At 41.9% G+C, this 26,170-nt stretch overlaps 1 protein-coding gene across 2 annotated transcripts; it reads left to right on the top strand.

Moving 5' to 3' along the window:
- Nucleotides 1-10,824: 10,824 nt before the first annotated feature.
- PTGER2 (prostaglandin E receptor 2) lies at nucleotides 10,825-25,894 on the top strand. 2 transcript variants are annotated; one of them, XR_013395167.1, is made up of 3 exons: nucleotides 10,825-12,633; nucleotides 22,599-22,715; nucleotides 24,513-25,894. XR_013395167.1 is itself a non-coding variant. In NM_001194243.2 (2 exon segments), coding segments are annotated over 2 exon segments (1,077 nt in total). In that variant the 5' UTR covers nucleotides 11,540-11,790; the 3' UTR covers nucleotides 24,747-25,894.
- Nucleotides 25,895-26,170: the final 276 nt, after the last annotated feature.

The following is a 26,170-nucleotide window of genomic DNA, read 5'->3' on the forward strand; positions in this document are numbered from 1 at the left end:
AAAGTTCCACTTTTTAATTTTCAGGTTTATAATTCACATGCATAAAAGTATCCTTATTTGCCAAGTCAGTGATTTGTTGTCCATTTTCTTATCAGTTTTCAAAACTTTATTGTTGTCTCTTCTCTGACAACAATATGGCCTCGTGGAGAGATAGGCAGGAGCCAGGGCATGAAGAGTCTTGTATGCCAAGTTGGAGAATTCGGACTTTCACCTGAAGGCGATCAAGAGACAATGAACAGGCATTGAAGGGGAGTATCATGATCAGATCTCCTTTTTGGAATGATCAGGTGATCAGGCTATAATATGGGGTATTTCACAGATGTGAACAGGACTAGAGGCTGGAAGTCCAGTGAGGGACCTAACCTGCAGTGATTCAAGTAACTAGATCTAAGAAAGTAGCAGTGGGTATACAGAGAAGTGAACAGCTCTCAATGTATTTGGAAGTAGTCAGAAGGGCCGGATGCCATGGCTCATGCCCATAATCCCAGCACTTTTGGAGGCCAAGGCAGGAGGACTGCTCAAGCCCAGGAGGTTGAGGCTGCAGTAAGCTGTGAACGTGCTACTGTACTCCAGCCTGAGTGACAGAGAGAGGCCCTGAATAAATAAACAAACAAACAAATAAATAATCACCAACAGGATTTGGTGATTATTTAGATGTAGAGGCCAAGGGAGAGGAAAGAGTCAAGGATGACTCCAGGTTTCTAGCTTGGGCAACTGCGTGGGCAATGATGCCATCCACTGAGATCTAGCACAATGGATGTGAAACCAGCTTCACAAGGAAGTGTAGCATGCTGCCTTTATAAATGCCAAGTTCCACTACGTTGTATCCTCATTGACATATTAATGAGCACATTTTCCCAGTGAATGCACTTTTCTATTCCAGGAAGTAATACACATCATTTCTACTGGAAATCGTCAACATTCCCTCTTTTTTCTTCCACAACCTCCTCATCCTGCGCTACCAGTTCCAGCAAACTCCCTGCACCTGTGCCCACATACACTGGCTTCCATCCTGCTTCAGTGGAAGAAAGGCACCTGCTGCTCTTCATGGCACTCCTCTACTTGTGCCCTACAGCCCTCTCATGTTCTCAAGGTGTCTGCACTGGCAAGTATACTTTTTCTCTTCTGTATCATCTTTTTCTCCCTCCCTTAAGGATGATTTCCATCTATATGCTATTATCCATTTTAAAAAGCAAACTTCTCTTGACCTCATGGCCCCTCCAGCTACCACTAAATTTTTCAACACTCTCAAAGCTCTTCAAACTCATTCATATTGTTGTTTTCATTCCTAGCTTTACTTTCTCACCTTTTATTTCTCCCCCGTTCTGTTCCTTAGCTTCTCTCTATTCAGGTTTTTATTCCCACCATTCTACAGAAAGAGCTCTCAGCAGGGTCCCCAATGTAGGTACATTCCACAAAAGTCAAGGCCAGATATCTGCACTCGTCTTATTAGACCTTCCAGCAGCTCTGGCCAAGTCTCCCATTCCCTCCTTCATTCATTCAACACATCTGTATTGAGCACTTACTCTATGCCAGGCACTGTTTTAATCCTTGTGGATACAACAATCAATTAAAAAGACAAAGATTCCTGCCCTCTGGAGACTTATATCCCAGCAGGGAGAAACAGTTCACAAGCAAAAAACAGTAAATAACTAAATTACATGGTATGTTAGAAGGCAATAAGGGCTATGGGAAGGAGAAAACATAGAACTCAGCAATAGGCTGGAAGAGTTTCCCTTTTAGCACATAATTATCCCTATAACGAAACATACCCTCTGTGACAATATTTGATATCAAGCCAAATTACAGAATATGTCTCTACAACCTCACATAATAAAAAGGAATCAGATTTTCATCTGCTATCTTTCTGAAGTGCTCTCCTCTCCCCTAATTCTCCTGGATTTGATGTGAGGACGCTGGAGAAAACACAGAAGAAACAGTTGAAACTCGAGAAGGGGGAATGGGGATTTAGTATTTCCCATTGTGATACTATGTATTGGATCCTGGGGGCAGGCAACAGAAATGGAAGTGGCAAACGTCCAGGGTATAAGCTGACTCCTTTTTTGCCCTTTTTCCAATTATGTCAAGTGATAGCTGTTTTCTCACAGTGGAGAGTGAGTCAGAAACTCAAAGTATGGTAAATGGTCCAGGAGGGAAATTCTCTGTGGGTTAATACTTTTTGTTTTCATGTGAAAGAAAATAAAGCTATTGTGTAAATATCATAATTATGGTAAGTATTGATTTTCTACTAGGAATGGCAGATTGTTTACAAAAACGACTGCAATCATTCCTTCGTCGCTGTACGCACACTGCTCCCATCAAGAGGTAGTCTGTTTCCCCCTCCTTTTATCCAATCAGGCCTTGGGACTTACGTTGATTAGCAGAATGTGGTGGAAGTGATGGTGTGAAACTTCCGCATCTGGGCCTTACAGCATTCACTTTCGCCCTTTTGGAACACTGTGCCACCATAGGAGCCGGCCCAAGCTAACATGCTAGGAAATGAGACAAGCCCTGCCGACTGAGGCCTCCCAGACAAACCAGTCCGCAGTCAAGCCACCAGAAGACTGCAGCCACAAGAATAAGTCCATACAAGACCAGCACAAGAACCTCCTAGCTGAGTCCAGCCCAGCATAATTGACCCACTGAACATAAAACCATAAAATGGACTGTTTCAAACCACTCAATTTTGAAGTGAGCCTGTTATACAGAAATGGGTAACTGATATACTAGGTATTAAATATTTATTATTTATTAAAATGATAATCGTTTTAACATTGAGCATTGATCTTTTAATAAGTAGAATTTGAATAAGTAATTTTAATGTTTATGAAAAGAGGTAACAGTGAAGAGTACATACTGGAACTTTTTTTTCAATAAAAAGTCCAGTAGTGGCCAGGCGTGGTGGCTCATGCCTATAATCCCAGCACTTTGGGAGGCCGAGGCGGGTGGATCACGAGGTCAGGAGATCCAGACCATCCTGGCTAACACAGTGAAACCCCATCTCTACTAAAAAATACAAAAAATTAGCCAGGCGTGGTGGCAGGCGCCTGTAGTCCCAGCTACTCGGGAGGCTAAGGCAGGAGAACGGCATGAACCCGGGAGGCAGAACTTGCAGTGAGCCGAGATCGCCCTGCAACACTCCAGCCTGGGCAACAGAGCAAGACTCCGTTTCAAAAAAAAAAAAAAAAGTGCACTAGCCCTATATCTTGAAATAAGTGTTTATTTTTATAAAAATTAACCACATTATCCATAGTGTTTCATGACTCACTTCATCCACTCAACATTGTAGATATCTACCCATGTCAATACATGCAGAGCTATATTTTTTAAAAGTTGCATAATATTCCATTGAACAGATACACATAATATATTTGTATAACTCCCTTTTGACTGACAGCTGGGCTAGTTCCCAATGTTAATGTATTATAGATAATACTGAAAGGAACTTCTTTATACTTACAACTTTGAATACTTACTCTTTCAGCCTTGGTTTTCTCATCTGTAAAATGGAGATATATCTGACCCCTCCTATAGAATTGTTATAAAGATTAATGACACTTTGGGACGCTGAAGCAGGAGGACTGCTTGAGGCCAGGAGTTTGAGACTAGCCTGGGCAACACAGTGAGACCCCATCTATACAGAACTAAAAAATTAGCGAGGCATGATAGTGCACATCTGTAGTCCCAGCTACTCAGGTGGTTGAGGTGGGAGGACGGCTTGAGCCCAGAAGTTCAAGGCTACAATGAGTTATGATTGTGCTACTTCACTCCAGCCTGGGTGACAAAATGAGACTCTATCTCTAAAAAAAGAAATAAATAAGATGAATGAAATAATGCATATGAAGCCCTTAGCAGTTTGGGGAATGTAACTAGCCCTTAATAAACTGTGGTTTTGTCATCATTATTATTATAAGCTTCTTTAGGGCCCAGACCATGTCAGCATGGTCCCTCAGGGCCTGGCACATAATAAGTGCTCAATATTAAAATAGCTAACACCTGCTAAATGCTTTCTATGGGCCAGGCCCTGGGTTCAACTGCAACCTATGAAGTATTACAGGTACTGCTATTATCCCCATATTACAGATAAGGAAATGGAGGCACATAGAAGTGAGGTAACTTGCTTAAGAACAGAGCTAAAATTTGATTTCATAGCAATCTGACTCCAAAGCCCATGCTCTTAAAACTATACCATGCTGCCTCAGTAAATATATCCCCAGTAAATATAGAAATCAATATGATAGATTTCTAGAAATGCAACTTTTGGGTCTCAGGACATACATATTTTTAAGACTTTTCAAACATATATGTAACGTAAGTTATTATAATGTTAAGTTTTTGAAAAGCAGTAAATAAAATTTTATATGCAATGTTATCATAACTATGAAAAACAATGCATAGAAGAAAAGTGAAAGGAAACCCATCAAAATGTTATAAGTTACCATTTCTGAAGGACAATTCATGGGTGACTTTTTTCCTTCTATTTTTTAAAATTTTTCTATAACGAGTTGTTACTTTATAAGAACAAACTAAATAACCATAGCCTTGCTTTTGGTGTTATATGTGTTGTTCTACCTCACAGTTCATTCTGTTCTTGAAAGCAAACCTCTCTAAGAAAAAGAATTTTCATGATTAAATGGCATTCTGTATCCTCTATCAATCTTAGAAAGGAAATTAGGGTCACAGGAAATCTGCCTTCCTAACATGAGCATGGTAACTTGTTTGATCTAACTCCTGGCACTAATAAGGAGTGTTGTAGATTTACCTGTCTGATATTTCCTGACTGAGGACAAGAGAACTGTTGTACTCTTGCATCCATTTGTAAAGCCCTTTTTATTGACTCAGGGTTTTGCAAAGACTTTATCAAATTGTTTCTCAAACAATCCTGTGAGGTTGTAGTGTGTTCCACTGAACCTTGGATACACATACACACCTACATGAAAGCAAATGTAGCCAGATAATAATTTGACATATTAACCTCTGTACTTTTTGCCCAGTACTTGCTGCTACTCCAGAGCTTTCCCCAGTTTTAGCAGCAGCTAGAGTGTTCTCTGCTTACTCCCTTGGAGAAAGAACAATATAACAGACCTTGAAGAACACAGGTATCAATTCTTGGCTTATGACTTTCAAAAGCCTAGGCTTAGAGGAGGCCCAGATGACAGAAAATGAAGAATAGCAAAGTTTCACCACGTCTCCCCCCATCTAATTCCTCAGCCAGTGAAGGAGAGAGGGTGAAGCTCAAGAGAACAAGGAGAGCTTAGATATTAATACAGAGATTTCTTGAAAAAGTGGCCCTGTACTCCCAAATCTCAGAGGAGTTTCAGGGATCTGACATCGTAGAAAACCTATGCCTCACTTGGGTATAAACAGGGAGAGCAGGAGGAAACAATAATTCTCTAAGCCTTACACGGTATGGAAATAGTGAGAATATTTCCCATGAGTGCAGAAGTAATGAGGACATGGAAAGAAATTACTAGTCGTCAAGTTCACTCTTCTGCCAACTCCAACCTGCTGTAAATTTTAATTCTGGGATTTCCTTTGCATTCTTTTTAGAGTTTCCATTTCTCTACTGAGATTCCCTACTTGTCCATTGACAATTTCTCTAATTCTTTGAACATATTTATTAAATTCAAAATCCAGGTTATCTGGAAGTCGGTTTCTATTGACTTTTTTTTTTTTTTTTTTTTTTTAATACATTTTGGTGGACTAGTTACCACCTTTAGGAAAGAGGAACTTCCTGGCAATGCTAGTGTCAAAACTGGATTAAGCAATGACATTCAGGGATGACAATAATCTAATGTCAAAGTAGTTGCTTGAGGTGAAGGAAGGTATTATTTTGATAGAAACGACGCATAATGTGTAATGATTTCCAATCTTCAAGTAAACATGACAGTTGTAAAACCCTTGTAAAAAGTATAAGGATAGCATCTCCAATCCTCTTGTTTGGCTTCAAACAACTGACATGACCTGCCCACTCTTTAAAGAGTAGAACTGGAAGAGAATTTAAATCATTAACATCTAAGTCCCTGCCTTCTACCAAGTATGAAGACCATGTCCTCCAATGATGACAATTTTTTTCTAAACAAAAATCAGCTTCCTTGCATTCTAATATATAGGTAATATATACTTACAGAAAAATCAACCAAAACAGACAGGTATAAGGAAGAAAGTACCATTTAATTACTATTAATATTTTGTTGAACATCCTTATAGATGCTGTTCTATGCAAATCCTTATGCATATAAATATTGCACTCACACTGTCACCAACAACGAACCCATTTCTCTATGTCTTTGATCATACTGGATGTGCGCAATCTTTCCAAACTTTACCATCAAACAAAAAGTAAGACTTAAATTTTGTTGAGTGATTTGGTTCTCGTGCTGAGGATAAGGATCTTGTCATGTACTTCTTTCTGGCTTTTAATGGGCAGTATGTGCAATATATAGTGGCCTGGAGCATAAATAAGATGGTTTGGCTACCATACTCCCAGATATATTGCACTAACTCTGTGTGTCCTTGAGTAAGCCACTTCATCTTTCAATGCCTCCATTTCTTCACATGCAAATGAGGGATTTGGAATAGGCATTCTTGAGCTTCTTCTCTGGCTATCAGTAGGGGAGTGATGGCGAATGCACCACGCAGATCTGCAGTAGGCCCCTTTGGATGACTAACTCGATAGCCATGCCCAGCTCCTCTCCCTTCCCTGCTTCTACTCTAGAAGAGGCTGGAAAAACTCAGCAGCCCTTCTGTAGGCCTTTTTTGGAGTTAAGGGATGACAATGTGACCAAATTCTGGCTAAAAAGACAGAGGGAAGTCTATCTGGATGCTTCTAGAAAGCCTTTTGCTTTCCTGATGGAAGAAACAGGCACGAGAGAGCAAGCTCACTGGCACTGTCTCTCCTTTGCCCCTGGCTTCCAGGTAGACTTGATGTCTAGACCTGTAGGACAGTGTGTTGGCTTTGCATTGTGTTGGTGTAAGCAGCATCTGTTATCCAGAATCCTCCCATAGTTCCAGCATTGGCCACAAGGGAAATATTGCATGAGATCTGAGAGGCAGCAGCCAAGCAGCAGCCATGGTTTTTATGCTGTAAAGGACAACACAAGGTGTAAGGAACATTGGCAGTTCTCACACATTGTCACTGACCTGCTGCCTCACCTTGCTGGCATGAGCAGGAGCAAGCCTCACAGTTCCTCCTGCTCCCGCCAGATCACCTCCTATGGCTTCTTAAAGTCCTAAGCCAAGTGCATCTGTAGCTCGGTAAAGGGTGCCAGCATGTTTTGCAGGACACCTGTATTATTGAGGCTGGAGGTAGTGAGAGACACCTGTAGATCCAGCCTGTCCTAAAGGACTTCAGTCGTTCATGAATTCCAGTTTGTTCTCACAGATTCCAGTCTGTTCCTGCTATCATCCACATCTAACTTTCTACTCTGACTGCAATCCTGGCTGACCTATAGTGACTTCAGACTCAACACTAGAACCAAAGATAACAAACAGCCATGCCAGGACTCCTCCACCAGGTCTCATCCTGCAACGTCTAGGGCAGCACTGTCCAGTAGAACTTTCTGTGATGATGGAAGTATTTTATACCTGAGCTGCCCAGTATGATAGCCACAAGTCACATGTGGCTATTGAGCATTTGAAATGTACCTAGTGCCACAGAGGAGCTAAGTTGTTACACTTATTTAATGTTAATTAATTTAAATTTAAGTAGCCAGATGTGGCTAGTAGCTACAATATTGGTCCAGGCAGGCCTAGTGCCTAATAATAAATTCCATGTTTTTTAAATCACTCGTAGTGGCTCTGTTTCTCTGGTTGAATCCTGACTGATACAGGCAGCAGCTGCTAGCTACATGGGAAAAGCATGGAGACACAAAGCCAGCATTACTAGGAATCACAGGGCTAGAGGAAGAAGCAGCCTGGCTCCTGGAAGTTCAACCAGCTTACAACCTTTGAACTTCTTAGTGAGAAAAAAAATAGACCCCCAGTGGGCAGTGAACTACAACTGTGTGCTTCCAATAAATCCTGCCTCTTTTCTTGGTGGCTTCTGCTTCCTGCCGTGAAGTGGTGTAGACCTTGTCTCGAATACTACAGGACACAGATGGTGTTCTTAGAACTCAATTTGAAAAAAAAAAAAGTATTCATGCATGCATAGGAATCATAAAATATAAATTTAAACTCATCTTTTGAACAAGGAAAGTAACATCAATAGAACTATGAACAAGAATTGTTAGCTTTCTGCCCAAGCAATTCTCCTTTCCTTCATGTTTATCTTTGCTTTCTCTTGAAGAATGACCTAGAGGAAGTAACTCACCTTCCACAGTCCTTTGAGTTCATGGATACACAAATGAACACTATGAACTTTAGACTTTAAGAAGTGTGTATTAGTCAGGGTTTTCCAGAGAAACAGAGCTAGTGGGATGGATATATAGAGAGATATTTATTATAAAGTATCGACTCATGCAATTATGGAGGCTGAGAAGTCCCACAATCTGTCATGTACAAGTTGGAGACCCAATAAAGCTGGTGACAAAGTTTGAAGGTCTGACAGTTGAAGAGCCAATAGTGTAGATTCCAGTCCTGGTCTGAAGGCCTGAAAATTATGAGTGCCAACAGCAGAAGATCAATGTCCCAACTCATGCAGTGAGGCAGAGAGTGAATTCCACCTTCCCCCACCTTTTTAGTTCTATTCAAGCCCTAATGGATTGGATGAAGCCCACCAACACTGAGGAGGGCATGTGCTTTACTCAGCCCATCAACTCAAACACTAATCTCCTCCAGAAACACTTTCACAGACATACCCTGCCATCAAGTTTAACCAGCTACCTGGGCAGCCCATGGCCTAGTCAAGTCCACACATAAAATTAACCATCACATAGTGTTCCCCACATACAATGGCCCCACAAACATGAACTAAACAATTAGCAAAGTTATATGGCTCAATTCTAGAACTGAGGGTGTTAATCTGTTTTCTGTTAAGAAACTCTAGGCTCTATGTAAACTGAAACTGTATCAAGATGTTGACATTAAAATTAGAAATGGGAAGAAGCAGCTTTTAAACCACAACATTAATTGAGGGTAACTGACAAGCAAGATTAGACTTGCACTTAAAGGAACAAATATGATGATCCAGTTGCTATGTAGCGACAGCAAACTTATCAACCCTCCTACTCAGCACTACTCAGCAATCTAGCAACATGGACCATACCAGAACTGCTAAACCAAACACACACACACACACACACACACACACACACACGTATGTATTCTGTCCAAACGCTGGAAGCAATTAAAAGGAGTAATTTGAACAAGTAATGCTGAGCAGCACAGCAATTAATAGGATACCGGCCCCCCAAGATTTATAGGGTCCACTCTAGTCTTCCTCTTGTTACATACCTTACCACAGGTGAGACACCCTCAGGGCACTACTCACCCAGACCCCATTCACCCTCCATTCTAGACCACCTTCCAGGTACCTGAGATCATGAAATTTCCTGCTCAAATATTGGTCCCATAACTTGCTTCCAGGGCTTGATCAGGCATCTTCCCTAGGTCCACCCAATCAAGGGTCAACTGCATGTTTGAGGTACGTATTCCCAAGACCGAGGTGGCTTTTGGGAGAGAGCTTGGTTATCAAGAAGTATACTGGCCACATATTTCTGTGCAAGACTCCTTGTGGTGCAACACTGAGTCAGGGGTTAGGAAGACAAGGGGGCAGGGGCCTGAGGGAGGATCTTCAATTGCACTCTTGCTCTGGTATTCATAAAAACCAGGGGCCGGCCTGCCACCAGGTACCCATCCAAAGAAAAGCTAGAGACAAATACATAGGAAAGGTTCAATAGTAGGTTTTTGTTGTGAGGGGCCTTATGAAAATTAAAAAGGTATAAAAATATTTGGAAATAAGCACTGTGCAAATTTAGTGAATCTAAAAATCCCTTATTTAATAGTAAAACTGCAGTGCAGAATGCTATAAACCAGACTCATAGTGTTTTCCTATTAAGAAATACTTCTAATTTAAGTTTGATGTTTCCCCATTGCTTGGGGTGAGATGGGGGGAAAGTTGGAGTAGGGGAATAGTCAGAGATGGAGGCAAAGATTAGTGGTAAGTTGTTACTGACCTGCAGAGTTTACAGCTTGAAAGAAAAACTGTAGGAGTTAAGATCCTCTTTCCTAGGAATCCATGCCATAAGAAGTTTAGGGATTGAGGCAGTGGCTGCTGATATGTGAAAACAGGCCTGTAAACTTTGCAAGCGATCCAGTAAATTATGCTTGTCCTAGTGGGACCCCCCACTCCACATTTCAATCCCCAGGCCAGAATCATCAAAGTTGGCAAAAAATATTCATGGAGAGTAAGCAGGCTATAGCAAGATAGGTTCTTCAGCAGGCAATTTGCTTCCTCCCACGTGATGACTGTCTTCTTGCCAGTTCCCTAGGCAGATCAGACCCTTCACTTCCCAGTTGGCCTCCCTTCCCCAAGTGAATGTGATTTCTTACAGAACACAATTACCCATGTTGTCTGCCAAACTGGATTTTGTTTTGTTTTAAGTATCAGCTCATTTTCACGACTATGCAATTATGACAATATGTGGTAGGAAACCATTACTGTCAGCTACAGTCTGAAACTGGCCACTTACCAATACACTTTGCCAGGAACGAGTCTTTCTGGAGGGATACTACGTGGTTAACAGAACACGTAAAGATAAACGGCTAAACAAAATATCAACATTTTCTTACAGAGCTGAGCTTAAGGACAGAACAGTGATGTGCAATGGTTTTCATGTATCCACAAACACAATTCTGTACAATTACAAGAAACATTCCTTTTTTTTTTTCTTTGATGGTTGCTTAACCAAGTGGTTGTTCTTTATGCTGTTGACATAGGAAAAGGTGAAATGCTAGTAACCGAATCAAAGGGGCAGTGCAACAGGCCGCTCGGTGGTGCTCATTGCGTGGTTTGGTTCCTTGGATGGACACACTTGCTTTACACTTCCTCCCAGTTTTTGTCCCAACCTCTTAGTGTATCTTCCTGGGAATGGTAAAAAACAAAGCAAAACATTTTGGTCTTACTTCAAGCTGCCTTTGGACTGTTATTCCCTTGTTTCGCTCTTTTCATGGGATTGGATTCTCCTAACTTCATTGTTTGGTGAGTCTCTTTGCTTTGCTCTTTGCCCCGATCTTCTGTGCATTCTGCGCCGACCCCGCAAGTGCTCCTGCACTCCCTCCCAGCTCGCTGCTGGGGCTTAACGCTTCCCAGCCGAGGTCAGACTGCCGTGCGAGAAATGCCTCTCCGGCCGGTTGAGGACAGTTCCAGTACGGCAACACGTGCGCTTCTGCCCAGTGCCGCGCCCCGCGGGTGTTCAGACGCCTTCTCTCCATCCCCGCCGGCGCGCCCCAGGGACTCGGAACGCCCCCGCCAGTGTGACGCGTCCTGCCTCCCCGGCAGCTCGCGGACACTCGCACTTACAAGGCCTGGCCAGCGCTCCTGGGCCCGCCCCCCGACGGTGTGGGGGCGGAGACGACGGCTCCCCTAGGCTCTGGCTCCCGGCCTTGGCCTGCGCGGGTAGGCGCGGGAGCCTCGAGCGCCGCTCGGATGCAGCAGCCGAGCCGCCACTCGGCGCGCGGCGGGAGACCCAGGGCAAGCCGCCGTCGGCGCGTTGGGTGCGGGAAGGAGGCTCTGGATTTCCGCCCCTCCCGTTTTTCCTCTGAGTCTCGGAACGCTCCGGCTCTCAGACTGTCTTCCTCCCAGGTAAAGACCGGGAGAGGAGGACACATCTCTTTTCCAGGCACCCCACCATGGGCAATGCCTCCAATGACTCCTGGCCTGAGGACTGCGAGACGCGACAGTGGCTTCCCCCGGGCGAAAGCCCAGCCATCAGCTCCGTGATGTTCTCGGCCGGGGTGCTGGGGAACCTCATAGCACTGGCGCTGCTGGCGCGCCGCTGGCGGGGGGACACGGGGTGCAGCGCCGGCCGCAGGAGCTCCCTCTCCTTGTTCCACGTGCTGGTGACCGAGCTGGTGTTCACCGACCTGCTCGGGACCTGCCTTATCAGCCCGGTGGTACTAGCTTCCTACGCGCGGAACCAGACCCTGGTGGCACTGGCGCCCGAGAGCCGCGCGTGCACCTACTTCGCTTTCGCCATGACCTTCTTCAGCCTGGCCACGATGCTCATGCTCTTCGCCATGGCCCTGGAGCGCTACCTCTCGATCGGGCACCCCTACTTCTACCAGCGCCGCGTCTCGCGCTCCGGGGGCCTGGCGGTGCTGCCCGCCATCTATGCCGTCTCCCTGCTCTTCTGCTCGCTGCCGCTGCTGGACTACGGGCAGTACGTCCAGTACTGCCCCGGGACCTGGTGCTTCATCCGGCACGGGCGGACCGCTTACCTGCAGCTGTACGCCACCCTGCTGCTGCTTCTCATCGTCGCGGTGCTCGCCTGCAACTTCAGTGTCATTCTCAACCTCATCCGCATGCACCGCCGAAGTCGGAGAAGCCGCTGCGGACCTTCCTTGGGCAGTGGCCGGGGCGGCCCCGGGGCCCGCAGGAGAGGGGAAAGGGTGTCCATGGCGGAGGAGACGGACCACCTCATTCTCCTGGCTATTATGACCATCACCTTCGCCGTCTGCTCTTTGCCTTTCACGGTAAGTCACTCCGTACGTTTCCACAGCCCAGCTCTGCTCAGCCTTCTCATGCTCTCCCCTGACGCCTCCACTCTTTCCACCACCCTACAAACTTTTTGCAACTTGTAAAAATATGTCCTAATTTGTAAAGATCTGTAGCCTTCCCCACTCACTTCCCCTCCTCTTTAACCCACTTCCTTCCTCCCTCAATCCTGGCTTATGGGCATTGCTAGGCTAGTTTCATATACAGTAATACAGACCGTCCGAAAGGGAGTCCTGGGCCTCAGCTAAGCCAGCCAATCTCCTCATCCTAGCCCTGTGCGGTGTCCCTTTCTCGCCGTTGCCTGTCTTGGCTTAGTAATTGAGAAAGAGGCAGCCCCTTCCACCTTAGGATGGCTGTCACTGTTCCAACCTGATGACCTGGAGCTGCAGTTTGCTGCCCTGTACCTCTCACCCACTGTTCTCCACTAGTTCTCCATGCTTGCCTTCTGTTCCTGCCAGGGCAAAATGTAGTACCCAACCCATAACATTTCAGCTGCCATTGAAAATGGTCCCAGATGAGAAAGGTCCCTGATGCAGAAATTTAGAGCATTTGTTATTTGTCCTAAAAGTCCAACAAACATCAGTTTATAGGTTTCCCAATTTATATATTTGAATGGAACTCTTTGTGGCCATGAAAGTTTATAAAACCATAATGATAACTAGAGGAAATACTTGGAGGAACACTTTGCTAAGCATTTGTAATATCTTGCAAAACACCCTCTTAATGTCACTGTCAGAAATACACACAGGTGTCCTTCAGCTTACAGTCATGCACTTGAGCACAAAGCTACATGCAGGAATGGCTGGTCCATCTCAGGAAGGGAAGAGTGGGGCTACCTGGGGGACTGAAGGACAAGAGATCAAGTCCTGGCATCATGCTGCCTTGATTTGGGGCAACTTTAGCAGTTAGTTTATGCTAACTAACTGCTAAATGATATGAGGCTGTGAGTTCAAGTCTCCTGAAGTGTAACCTTTTAGCTGAGCCTGGAATATGTCTGAGAATGTGCTGGCCTCTTACAGGGGCTAGGAATTGGGAGCTGTGGCAACTCCACTTCCTAATCTTCAGAAGAGCTAGACTGCTGCTGCAGCATCAAAGCAGTTAATAGTGACTTCCACCTGCCACAATCTTGGAGAAAATAAAAGAGATGGGCAGGGCCTACTATTAACAGGTCTGACCTGTAAAAGCTGGAGGAGAAGTAACTTTATCCTATCTCCTGCCTCCATTACTGCTTCTTATATCTTCATGTGCTCATCTTCAGGAATGGGAAGGGACACAGGGTCCCAAAAGCCTGAATATGATTCTCTCCTCCCCAGCCCAGTTAACTCCCTTTCTTAGCTACGTTCTCTTCTCCCTGGTCCCCACTGTCCTCACCCTTCTACCCCATCCTCTGTCAGGGCAGAAACTGTTCTGAATCGGTTGCTTTGAGGGAATGAGATGGAATATTCAAAGACGCCCTCTTATAAAATGAAGTCGGACTGTGGGAGGCTGCATCTCCCATACCACTCTGAGCACGGGAGTTTATGAAACAGAAACGCTGTGATGTAGAAACCCACATGGCTTACATGCTTTTGATTTATTTTACTATAGGAGCTTTTGATGATGTTAGGAGCTAAATCAGCTTTTGAAGGTCAGGACTAGGATGCAGAACATATATCTATGAAAGGAAGCATTTCAAGTTCCACTAAACAGCTTTGCATTCAGCTCGGGAATCAGAAACTATTCCTGAAAGACTGTCTTAGGGTGGTGGGAATTAAGATATCAGTTCTTAGGGTTTTATCTGTCATTTGTGAGTGTATTTATAAAAACATCCCCCACCATCAGCTACTTAAATAGCCTGGGAATGGGTTTGGGGTGATAACACACTTGTGAAAATGATTTTTAGTCTCTTTCCTACATGAGCAAGAGGAAAAAGGTCTCCTCTTTGACCATGACTGACCCATTGCCTAAACTGTATTTTTTTTTTAAATAAAGGCAGTGGTTTCCAACAGGTTGCCCTGTTTTCATGTAAATAGGCCTTTTACCATGAGAACTCCATCACTGCCATATGTTTCTGTAAATTCAAATACATGTGTGTGGATATAGATATAGATATAGATATAGAAATTGTTTTCCCTCCCTCCGTTAGTATTAGGCCAAGGGCTGCTCCAGAGTTGCCAGATAGAAGGGGCTTTGTGACAGAAGTCTGGCTAAAAGGTGTTGAGGGAGTAGGAGCTTTGCTTTGAAGCTGTGTTTTTATATCTATTTCCTGTTTATGGCTTAAGGGGGCCAGATGGAGACTATGAAGGGGCTTTTGCTCCCCCAAGCCACCCCTAAGCATTGACACTATCAGCAAATTCCTTTTGCTTCCGCATATATTCATGGCAAAGATTCCCAAAGAGCCGGAGAAAATCCTAGTGTGAAAGTAATCAGAAAGCCAGCCTCCCTGACTTCCGTTCTTGAAACTACCATGACACCATATCCAGATGAACTCGACACAAAATGGAAAGGTGAAGCATTGTCACCTCTTAATAAGAAAATTTATATTGACCACTGATGGCTTTTATTGTCAATAGATTATTGGGAATAATTGCTAGTATATTTCACTTACATAGCACTTTAAGCTTTACGAAATGCTGTACTATCTTGATTTTAAGTTATTTCTTGAAGGGCTTATCTGAAAATTCAAGCTTATGGCTACTGTTTGGTTCATACATTCCGCTGTTCAGAATCCTTGGCATGTGCCTCCAGGGGAAGTTGCTTTTTCCTCCAAGTCCTTTTCTTCTACTTGGCCTACACTAAAATTGTGGTCAGAAGTGGCCTATACCAATCTCACACCTGAAGCAGGAATCATTTCCACATGTCCTAACAGGGGGCTCTAGAAGCAAAGGTTTATGGTTGCCTTCAGAAGTGTTTCTGCTTCTCTAACGGAGTGCACGTGATCTGATAGAAATACAGTGTGAACCACAAATGCAAGCCACGAACGGAATTTTAAATTTTCTAGTAGTCATATAACAAAAAGTAAAAAGAAACAGAGAAAATTAATTGAATTATATACTTTATTTAACCCAATATATCTAAAATATTATCAATTCAAAATATTAGTTATGTAAAATAATTATTAATAAGCTGTTCCAAGTAAGTTTCTTCTTTGTATCCCAGAAAATAGTAGCAATCTACTTTATCTCTTCCCACTCCTTCCTCAGGATAACAAGCTGCTTTCTATGTCCCTCAAAAGTGGACCAAACCACTGGCAACAAGGAGGACAGCTATACCCAGTGGGACACCAGTCTATTCCACAGCACTCCAGTAGTGGACAGAGGAGGGGAATGGGGGAATTCAGAAACCTGGAACTACTAATGTCAAGCATTGTCCCAAAGTTTGGGCAGGTTGGAATTACTGCTTCCTCCGAAGATGCCAGTCTAGGGCTTCCAAAATTTTGGAAGTAAAACTGTAAATTTTTTTTAAAGGCCCAGTCCCTTCAAGTGAAGTCCAATTCAACCTCATATATCATTATTATCAACCACAAAATAAGACTTTTGAATGCTAACTTTTGCATTAACCCATTATCTTCACAACACCATAGGAAATAGTATGATGATTTCTATTGTACAGACGAGGCAAATGACTCACGCTGTGTCCCACAGCTAATGGGTGGTGGAATTGGGATTCAAAGCTAGTCAGTTTAAGCACTGAGCCAATTAACCTAACCACAACACTATCCAAGAGAAAGTACTCATTTCAGGGGTAACAGATGAGATTAACTAAGATTTCATAAAAGAGCTATGAGACTATTATAAATATCTGGACACTTTGCCTCTTAATTCCAACTAGTTAGCTTTAAAAATAAAATGGCAAGGACCTTTTTCTTCATGTCAGCTCAAGGGAGCTGAGCCGGGACCAACTATGTGGTTCCCTTTCTTTTCTCCACAGACCTATGAAACAAAAAGCTGAGACTCAGATTCTAGGAGATTGGCTAATGTAAATGCTGGTCTAAATTAAGAAATAATCAGATTATCCCTCACATAAAATCTTTCATCAGAACAAATAAAACCTCTCTTAAGTGATCAAAAACCATGTGGTGTTTGGGAAATGACATTGTTTTGGCTGCCCAATATGAAATTCTGCATGGAACCAACAACATATTCCAAACTGTTTATTCACTAAAGGGATATTGTATAAATTAATAAATTTCTCCTTATGTTAATCAGCTATTGCCATCATTTTACAGAGATAAATAGAAACTCTTTTCCTGAAATGGAACAGAACACAGGAAATATATGAGATCTCTATTCTTGCCTCAGATACTGGTTGTGTCTTCATATCCAACTCATATCACGCCCCTTTCTCACCACTTTTCTAATTGTGGATAGCTTCTGGCCATTTTAAACTGTTTTCCACATGCCATGAGGATAAAGTGCTTAGGCGTTTTTATTCAGTTCTAAAATTTCAAGAGTAAACCATTGACTCATACTAAAAGCTCTCCAATTTTAGAAGTTATTTAGGGTTATAACTTCTAGGTAAATCTGATTAGTGGAAATCTGATCTTGGCAATACAAAACAAACTCGAGTAAACGGTACTAGAGTTTCTTGTTCATTTGTGGTACTCATTATGTAAAATATAACGTGATTGGGGGTTGAAAAGCTGATATGACATTGGTAGATTACATACATGCAAAATATAACAATTCTGGTAGGAATGAAAAAGAACTCCAGACATCTCTACAGACATCTCTAAGTATAACCACAATGAACTTTGCCTGGTGATAGTTTAAGTTAATGTCCATAAACAACTGGAAGGCCCTTTATCATTTAAACATCATTAATGATGTGTTTGGGGATAGATGAGACAGTTTTAATACACATGATCTTTTAAGAGAAAGTTCCTCTATATGAGTGTTTTCACTTGACGTCTTTTCTCCTTTGCCATTTGATATTATGAATAGTGATTTGAATAAAGACACAATTACACTGGTTTTAAAAATGTAAACACAAGGAACCTTATTTCTTTCCCCAAAAGAGAATTTGTGCATCATGTCCACACCTTTGGTCAAGTGGGTCCTCACTGCTATCTCAGATGGTTTAGGCCAGGTTCTCAGCTTAAAGAGAAACAGCTTCTGGAGATGGTATATTTCTTCTTTGGCATATCAAAAACCAATCACAGTATTAAGTTTAAAAAAAGAATAGAAATGGTGAGACAGTGTTTCGAGAAGGCAATCAACAGGTCTCTTTCCAGCTAGAGGCTTAAGACCCAGTTAATCTGCAACTTGGTCTGCTCAGTTGGCTTCTCCTGACCTATTTTGAAGTTTCTGACCCTCTACTCCCTGTCCTTATCTTGAGCTCAAGTCCATTGTGCCTCAGTTTACATTATCAAGGTATACTAAGCTCCATTTTTCTGAGAATATTTTGCTACCTAAAACTGCCCCTAACAGAAAACTAAACCTATGAACCTTGCAGCTGGGACATATATGTGATGGGAAGGGCCAGGGATCTGGTAAGTACATTTAGAAAAGGCGGAAAGTTCCTCTAGAGCAGGGTCCATAACCTGTGCTGCATGGAAAGTGCATGGATTTTCTGCCTGAAATCATTTGCAAAAATGTTTATATGAGTTTATATGTTTGTATGAGTCGTGGGTAGATGGTTCATAGTGTCCATCAGTTTGTCAAAGAGTTAAGAGCCACCATCTTGGAATAAATAGGCCCAGAGGTCTAAACCTTAGCATTTGCTCTTTTTTTGTTTCCAGTTCTGAGAAGCACAGAGCAAAGGACACTCTAGTCCTGCAGCCACACGGATCTGGTTTTTCCTACTGAAAGAAAATAGGCTTCTGTTTCCCTCTACCACAAAGCACCTGTGATTCGGGCAAAGGAATTTCATTAAAGCATCATATACCTCAAAAATAATCTCCCCACAAAATGTTTTTTTTAAAGAATAAATTAGGCAAAGTCTATAGTCAGGACATCTTAGTGTCTTTCAGAAGGCAGATAACCATATAACAATCTATGCTTGCAATTTAACTGTGGAAAAGTGTGGAGGAAAAAGAAGTCCCAGTGAAAGCTAAGTAGCTACTTAGCAATAGCCATGGCTTTTCAGTCCATAAACAGGAACCATGATATCCATAAATCTTTGTGACATCTTTGAAGAGAAATCTCCTCCAAACCCATAATGTGGTCAGACATTTGTGAATTTCATGCGAAGCTTTACATTACAGGCTTTTTATATAGATGGCAGCAGAGTGTGTAGCGGCTAAAAGCAAAGTGTGGTGTCCCATGGATTCAGTTTGACTCCACATTTTCTCTACTTACCCAGACTGTAATTCTATGCAAAGTAATTGATCTTCTAAACCTTCATTTCCTTCTAACATGGGAATAATAATACTTTGTAGGTTTGTGTAAATATTAAACAAAATATGCCTTATAAATTGCTTGGCACCATGCCTAACACACAGTAGGTGTTTAATAAATGTTAGCTGCTATCTCTAGAGGATTCCATTTCCAAGGGAAAATCAGATTGTATATTAATGATCAGGAAATGAATTCTGAAAGCTCAAAGTCTTTTGTTTGATTGACCAGGCCTAAGTGGGCCTTTTGTTTTTAAGTGTGATAAATGAATAATTTTAAACTATTCCAGGTTTTAGATAAGGTTCTAAAGGGATGTCTCACACCCTGGCTGCACATTAAAATTACCTGGAGGAGTTTGCAAACCTTGATACCCATGGCTCAGCCTAGACTAATTAAGTCAGAGTCTCTGGGTTCTGGGGGAACCCACCCCTAGTATTTCAGCATAGGTTCTTTCTATTTTCCCTAAGTGTTGGCCGGCTGAGAAGTAAAGAGAAAGAGTACGAAGAGAGGAATTTTACAGCTGGGCCGCCGCGGGTGACATCACATATTGATAGGACCATGATGCCCACCTGAGCTGCAAAACCAGCAAATTTTTATTAAGGATTTCAAAAGGGGAGGGGGTGCAAGAACAGGGAGTAGGTCACAAAGATCACATGCTTCAAAGGGCAAAACGGAGAACAAAGATCACATGCTTCTGAGGAAACAGGACAAGGGCAAAATCAAAAACTCCTGATAAGGGTCCAAGAAAGATCACAAAGCAAAGGGCAAAAGCAGAATTACTGATAAGGGTCTATGTTCAGTGGTGCACATACTGTCTTGATAAACATCGTAAACAACAGAAAACAGAGTTTGAGAGCACAGAACCAGTCTGACCTCAAATTTACCAGGGTGGGGTTTTTTCCCCACCCTAATAAACCTGAGGGTACTGCAGGAGACCAGGGCGTATTGCAGTCTTTATCTCAACTGCATAAAACAGACACACCCAGCACGGCCGTTTATAGACCTCCCCCCTGGAATGCATTCCTTCCCCAGGGTATTAATTATTAATATTCCTTGCTAGGAAAAGAATTTAGCAATATCTTCCCTACTTGCATGTCCATTTATAGGCTCTCTGCAAGAAGAAAAAAATGGCTCTATTTTGCCTGACCCTGCAGGCAGTCAGACCTTATGGTTGTCTTCCCTTGTTCCCTGAAAATCACTGTTATTCTGTTCTTTTTCAGGATGCACTGATTTCATATTGTTCAAACACACATGTTTTACAATCAATTTGTACAGTTAACACAAATATCATAGTGGTCCTGAGGTGATGTACGTCCTCAACTTATGATGATAACAGGATTAAGAGATTAAAGTAAGACAGGTGTAAGAAATTATAAGAGTATTATTTGAGAACTGATGAATGTCCATGAAATATTCACAATTTATGTTCCTCTGCCGCGGCTCCAGCCAGTCCCTCTGTTCAGGGTCCCTGACTTCCCACAACATCTGGGGAAGGGAGAAAAGCCTCAGAATATTTTTATGTATGTATGTATGTAGGTATGTATGTATGTATGTATGTATTTATTTATTTATTTTGAGACAGAGTCTCACTCTGTCACCCAGGCTGAAGTGCAGTGGTGCGATCTCAGCTCACTGCAACCTCCGCCTCCTAGGTTCAAGCAATCCTTCCCCTCAGCCTCCCAAGTAGCTGCGATTATAGGTGCCCACCACCACGCCTGGGTAATTTTTGTATTTTTTAGTAGAGATGGAGTTTCACCATGTTGGCCAGGCTGGTCTCAAACTTCTGACCTCAGGTGACCTGCCTGCCTCAGCCTCCCAAAGTGCTGGGATTACAGGTGTGAGCCACTGTGCCCATCCTATTTTTAAAGCTCCTCAGGTGATTTAAATGATCAGCCAAATAAAAAGCCCTCATTTGCTCTAAAATTCTGAACCCATTTTGTAGTTGCATTAAAGATAGAAAAGTAGCTCAAAAGAATAGTACCTGGTCAGTGCCAAAATGAAGTTTTCTATGGGAGGCTGCTTCTATACATGACAATGCTAAAATAGCACTAATTCTCATCTGTGCCACTTTGTAAATGTCACAACAAGGCTCTACCTTCTTAACAAAGCCCTGTAGAGGGAGCCTGCCCTAAGGAATTAAAATTCACTGATTCATTGGGATTAGCACTTGGTACTTCTCTCATGTATTGGTAGTGCATACAAAAAGATGGATAACTTCTACCAACCTCTGAAACTGAATTGCTGAATATCACTGACATATTATTAATTATCTTATATCCTTTGTGACATCCTTTAATTCAAAACTCAAGACTGGCTGGAGGGAGAGGAGAATGGGCAGTTATTGTTTAATGGGTACAGAGTTTCAATTTGGGATGATTAAAATAATTCTGGAGATGGTAGTGATGGTTGCTGTTCCTTGTGCTTCTATGTGCATGCAGTCAAGTGCATCCACAAGAGGAGACACAGGAGACGTTCAGGAAAACACAGACATGGCAGATCGCTCAAAGCCACACGAAAAAACATCGGTTTCAGTTAGGAGGCAGAGGGGCAGGAGGGTGGGGAGGATCTGGGCCAAGACTTTATTGGGGTTTCCACAAGAAAGGCAGAGCAGGGTAAACAGTTTAGGGTTGGTTAGGTGGAATAATTTCAGCGGGCTCTAAGCTATAGGGTTGGTCCCTAGTTGCCTGATACCTGGCACTGGAATGATTAAAGCAGAAGAATAAATATTTCCTCTGGGTGTATGGGCTAGATAGAAGAGTTCTGGCCCTGGATAGGTTAGTCTGTGTATCACAGATATGCTCCCAGCCTAACTCTTTGCTGTCTCTACAAATTAGCTAGCCCCTAGAGGGGCAGTCTCTCCCGGCCAAGAGGAATTTAAGATATCAAAACATAATATGCAGAAAAGTGAAAATATAAAAAATATGATTGCACCACAATGTAAATGTATTTAATGTACAGCTGAAAATGGCAAAATGGTAAATTTTATGTTATATTTATTTTACCACAACTTTTTAAAATCCCAGTATCCATAAGATCAAAAATATAGTAATCTAGGCGAAAGACAAGAACCAAAAGAAAAAAATGGGGAGGTAGAAGACAAAACTTACATCAAGAATTTTGAGGGTCACTGAAATATGTCTCTTCTCCAAGTATAAAGAAGGAACTGGCTGGGTGCGGTGACTCACGCCTGTAATCCCAGCACTTCGGGAGGCCAAGGCAGGCAGATCTTGAGGTCAGGAGTTCGAGACCAGTCTGTCCAACAGGGTGAAACCCCGTCTCTACTGAAAATACAAAAATTAGCCAGGTGTGGTGGTGGGTGCCTGTAATCACAGCTACTCAGGAGGCTGAGGCAGGAGAATCACTTGAATCCAGGAGGCAAAGGTTGCAGTGAGCTGAGATCACACCACTGCACTCCAGCCTGGGTGACAGAGTGAGACTTCACCTCAAAAAAAAAAAGAAAAAAAAAAAAAGCTGTCTTCTACAAAATATTGGTCACCTCCCAAAATGCAAATTTTAAGCAATTCTCAAAATTACCCAGCATAGTAGATGAAAAGGAAAGGAAACAGTACAGAATTGCTTCATCCTCTACAACCGTTTTTCACTTCTCATTATTCTGTCACGCTCTAAAGACATTCAGGAACTCTGATGTGGGTTATTCTCCCCTGAAAACCTGACTTATCTTAATGTGTGAAGCTGCAACACCAGAGGCTATTCCTTTTCTGCACTTCTCTACTGGCCAATTCAGTGTGAGTATGTTCTCTGGCTAAACTAGATCATCAACTCAGCTGCAGGCCCTTTCTACAGGAGTGCTCAGTTATGCATCACGTGCACACATGTGTGTGCATATGTAATCACGAATGTGTTTTAATCTATAGACCTATGTGCATCATTATCCTGAATTTCTTACCTCCAAATCACTCCTTTCACACACCAGCCTGTATAGTTTTCATCCAAAATAGTTTAACTGACAGGAAAACTATTGCTCCATTGCATCTCCTCACCTAGTTTTCCCCTTCTCTCTGTAATCTGGGAAACCTATCATCAATTCTTTTTCCTCACTCATCTGCCAAATCTTTTCTCCACTCCCTATGCCAAGATTCTCCAGCATAAACACCTATGGCTGCCAAACCTTCCTGCCCTTGTCCTAACGTAAACAAACTGAAGATGACTACCCTTTGCCCTCTCTGCAATTTGCTTTGTATATCCAGTTGCCAGATGCCTGCGGAGTAAGTACGAGGAGAAAGGAAACAAACTGCTCCTTCTTCTGCAGAAAGGGAGCGAAGAAAAGAGGGGCTAGGTCTCTAAAGCCATTGGTAAGAAAGACCCTGGAGCCTTATAAAGCACTGGTTTTAAATGACTAGGTGTGATCTACCTTTGTTTTCCTCTTTTCTGTGAATTTTGTGGAAGTGTGATCTTTATCAAGATGTACTATTCCATTCCTTCCAACCTGCCCAAACATTTGTGTTGCTCCCTAAGTATCTAAGAAATTGTTTGAGAGCTGGTAGAGCAGTTTGGTCCACATGTAAAGACGTGTCAGCTTTCCAGTGTTCAGGACATTGTTCTGGGGCCTTTGCTAATACAGGCCTGCATGTAGCACACAGTGAGCACTGCACTGCCATCAGGAGAGTTGGAATTTGCATCCTGATTTGGCCACTAATCAGCTCTGGGTACTTAAGTAAATTATCTAATTTTCTATACCCCAGTGTCTGCATTTGTAAAATGGAGATAATAACAATGAACACTGTGGAGCACTTATGATGTGAGCACTGATGTAAGTAGCTTACACACATCACTTCCTATCATCCTTTCAGCAACTCTGTGAAGTGGGTGTGTTATTATTATCACCCATTTTAAAGATGTCAAAACTGAGGAAGAAAGGTGCATTATTAATATCTTGCCATTGGTCCCAAACTATATACAGAGCTAGGATTCAAACCCAGTCCAATGGCCAGAACTCATACTCCCCCTGAGGGTGTTCCATTGCAGACCCTGTCTCACTGAATTGCGATCATTCGATTTAGTATTTGGAAGTAAATGTAACATGTTATTAATTTTCCTGAAGTTCACTTCCCTATCTGTAAAAAAGAGACAATCTCTAAGTTTCAGAGTTTCTCTAAGGAGTAGAGATAAAGCAGGGTTAGTACCCAGAACAATTCATGACACATATATTAGGTTATTGATACATTGGAGCTACTAATATTATCATTATTATTTATATTATTAAAAGATTCTATTCTAGGTGACAAGAAAAGTTTATTTCTGTCCATTCCCAGTGACACCAGAACATTGTGCATAGTGTTAATGTTAATTGCATTCCACAGAAAACATGCTTTCATTGAGTTCAAAGGGAAAAAATACATTCATTATGTTACAGTTTACATGAGGAAGAAAGGTGAGATTCCCACAACCCACCTTTCGTTTCCCCCCACTACCACAGACAAAACATGGTTTTGCTTTTAAATCTCAAGACATAACATAGGATCTAAGCCTGTCTACTGCTACGATGTAAAACTAACATCATTTTTCCTCTTTGCGTCTTACAGATTTTTGCATATATGAATGAAACCTCTTCCAGAAAGGAAAAGTGGGACCTCCAAGCTCTTAGATTTTTATCAATTAATTCAATAATTGACCCTTGGGTCTTTGCCATCCTTAGGCCTCCTGTTCTGAGACTAATGCGTTCAGTCCTCTGTTGTCGGATTTCATTAAGAACACAAGATACGATACAAACTTCCTGTTCTACACAGTCAGATGCCAGTAAACAGGCTGACCCTTGAGGTCAGTAGTTTAAAAGTTCTTAGTTATATAGCATCTGGAAGATCATTTTGAAATTGTTCCTTGGAGAAATGAAAACTGTATGTAAACAAAATGAAGCTGCCCTAATAAAAAGGAGTAAACAGACATTTAAGCTGTGGTCAAGGCTACAGACCTGCTGACAAGGCACTTCATGTAAAGTGTCAGAAGGAGCTACAAAACCTACCCTCAATGAGCATGGTACTTGGCCTTTGGAGGAACAATCGGCTGCACTGAAGATCCAGTTGCCTTTTGATTTAAGCTTTCCTGTTGAATGACAAAGCATGTGGTTTTGTAATTTGTTTGAAACCCCAAATAGTGACTGTATTTTCCATTTTAATCTTGCTACTACCGTTATAAACGTATAGTGTACAGCCAGACCAGATTAAGCTTCATATGTATGTAGTCTCTAGGAAGTCGATATGTGGAAGCAATCAAGCCTGCTTTCTTGTGATCACTTAGTGAACACTTTATTTGAACAATGAAGTTGAAAATCATAGGCACCGTTTACAGTGATGTTTGTGTATGTGGGAGTCACTACAGTACTATTCTTACAAGAGTGGACTCAGTCAGTTAACATCAGTTTTGTTTACTCATCCTCCTGGAACTACAGGTCAAGTTGTCAGGTTATTTATTTTATAATGTCCATATGCTAATAGTGATCAAAAAGACTTTAGGAATGGTTCTCTCAACAAGAAATAATAGAAATGTCTCAAGACAGTTAATTCTCATTAATACTCTTTATTTATCCTATTTCTGGGGGAGGATATACATGGCCATGTAGGAAGCCAGATATTAGGATTAAAAACTGAAAATTTTGGTTCATTCTTCAGATATACTGGAACGCTTTTAATGTTGATATTGGGGCCATGAGTAAAATAGACTTTATAAGACGACTGTGTTGTACCAAAATTCATCTGTCTATATTTTATTTAGGGAACATGGTTTGACTCATCTTATATGGGAAACCATGTAGCAGTGAGTCATATCTTAATATATTTCTAAATGTTTGGCATGTAAATGTAAACTCAGCATCAAAATATTTCAGTGAATTTGCACTGTTTAATCATAGTTACTGTGTAAACTCATCTGAAATGTTACAAAAATAAACTATAAAACAAAAATTTGAAAATGGAATAGTATTTTATGAAGTCCCTCAAATAACATTTTGCAATTAATATAAACATAGTACCATTTAAATGAGATCAAAGTGGAAAAATTATATTTAATTTGGCAGATTCGTAAAGTGTGGTTGCCAGGTTTTAAAAGTGTGGTTGCAAATTAGAGTTTAAAATATTCATTATAATACTTGGTATTAGAAGATATTTTTTTCCTCCAGTTTTTACCCTTCCAGTATGATCCTTAAATTAGTAGAACCATCTTATTTTTTACATAGTGTTATTATTGG

Source organism: Macaca mulatta, chromosome 7, assembly GCF_049350105.2.
Source record: "Macaca mulatta isolate MMU2019108-1 chromosome 7, T2T-MMU8v2.0, whole genome shotgun sequence".
Taxonomy (NCBI): domain Eukaryota; kingdom Metazoa; phylum Chordata; class Mammalia; order Primates; family Cercopithecidae; genus Macaca; species Macaca mulatta.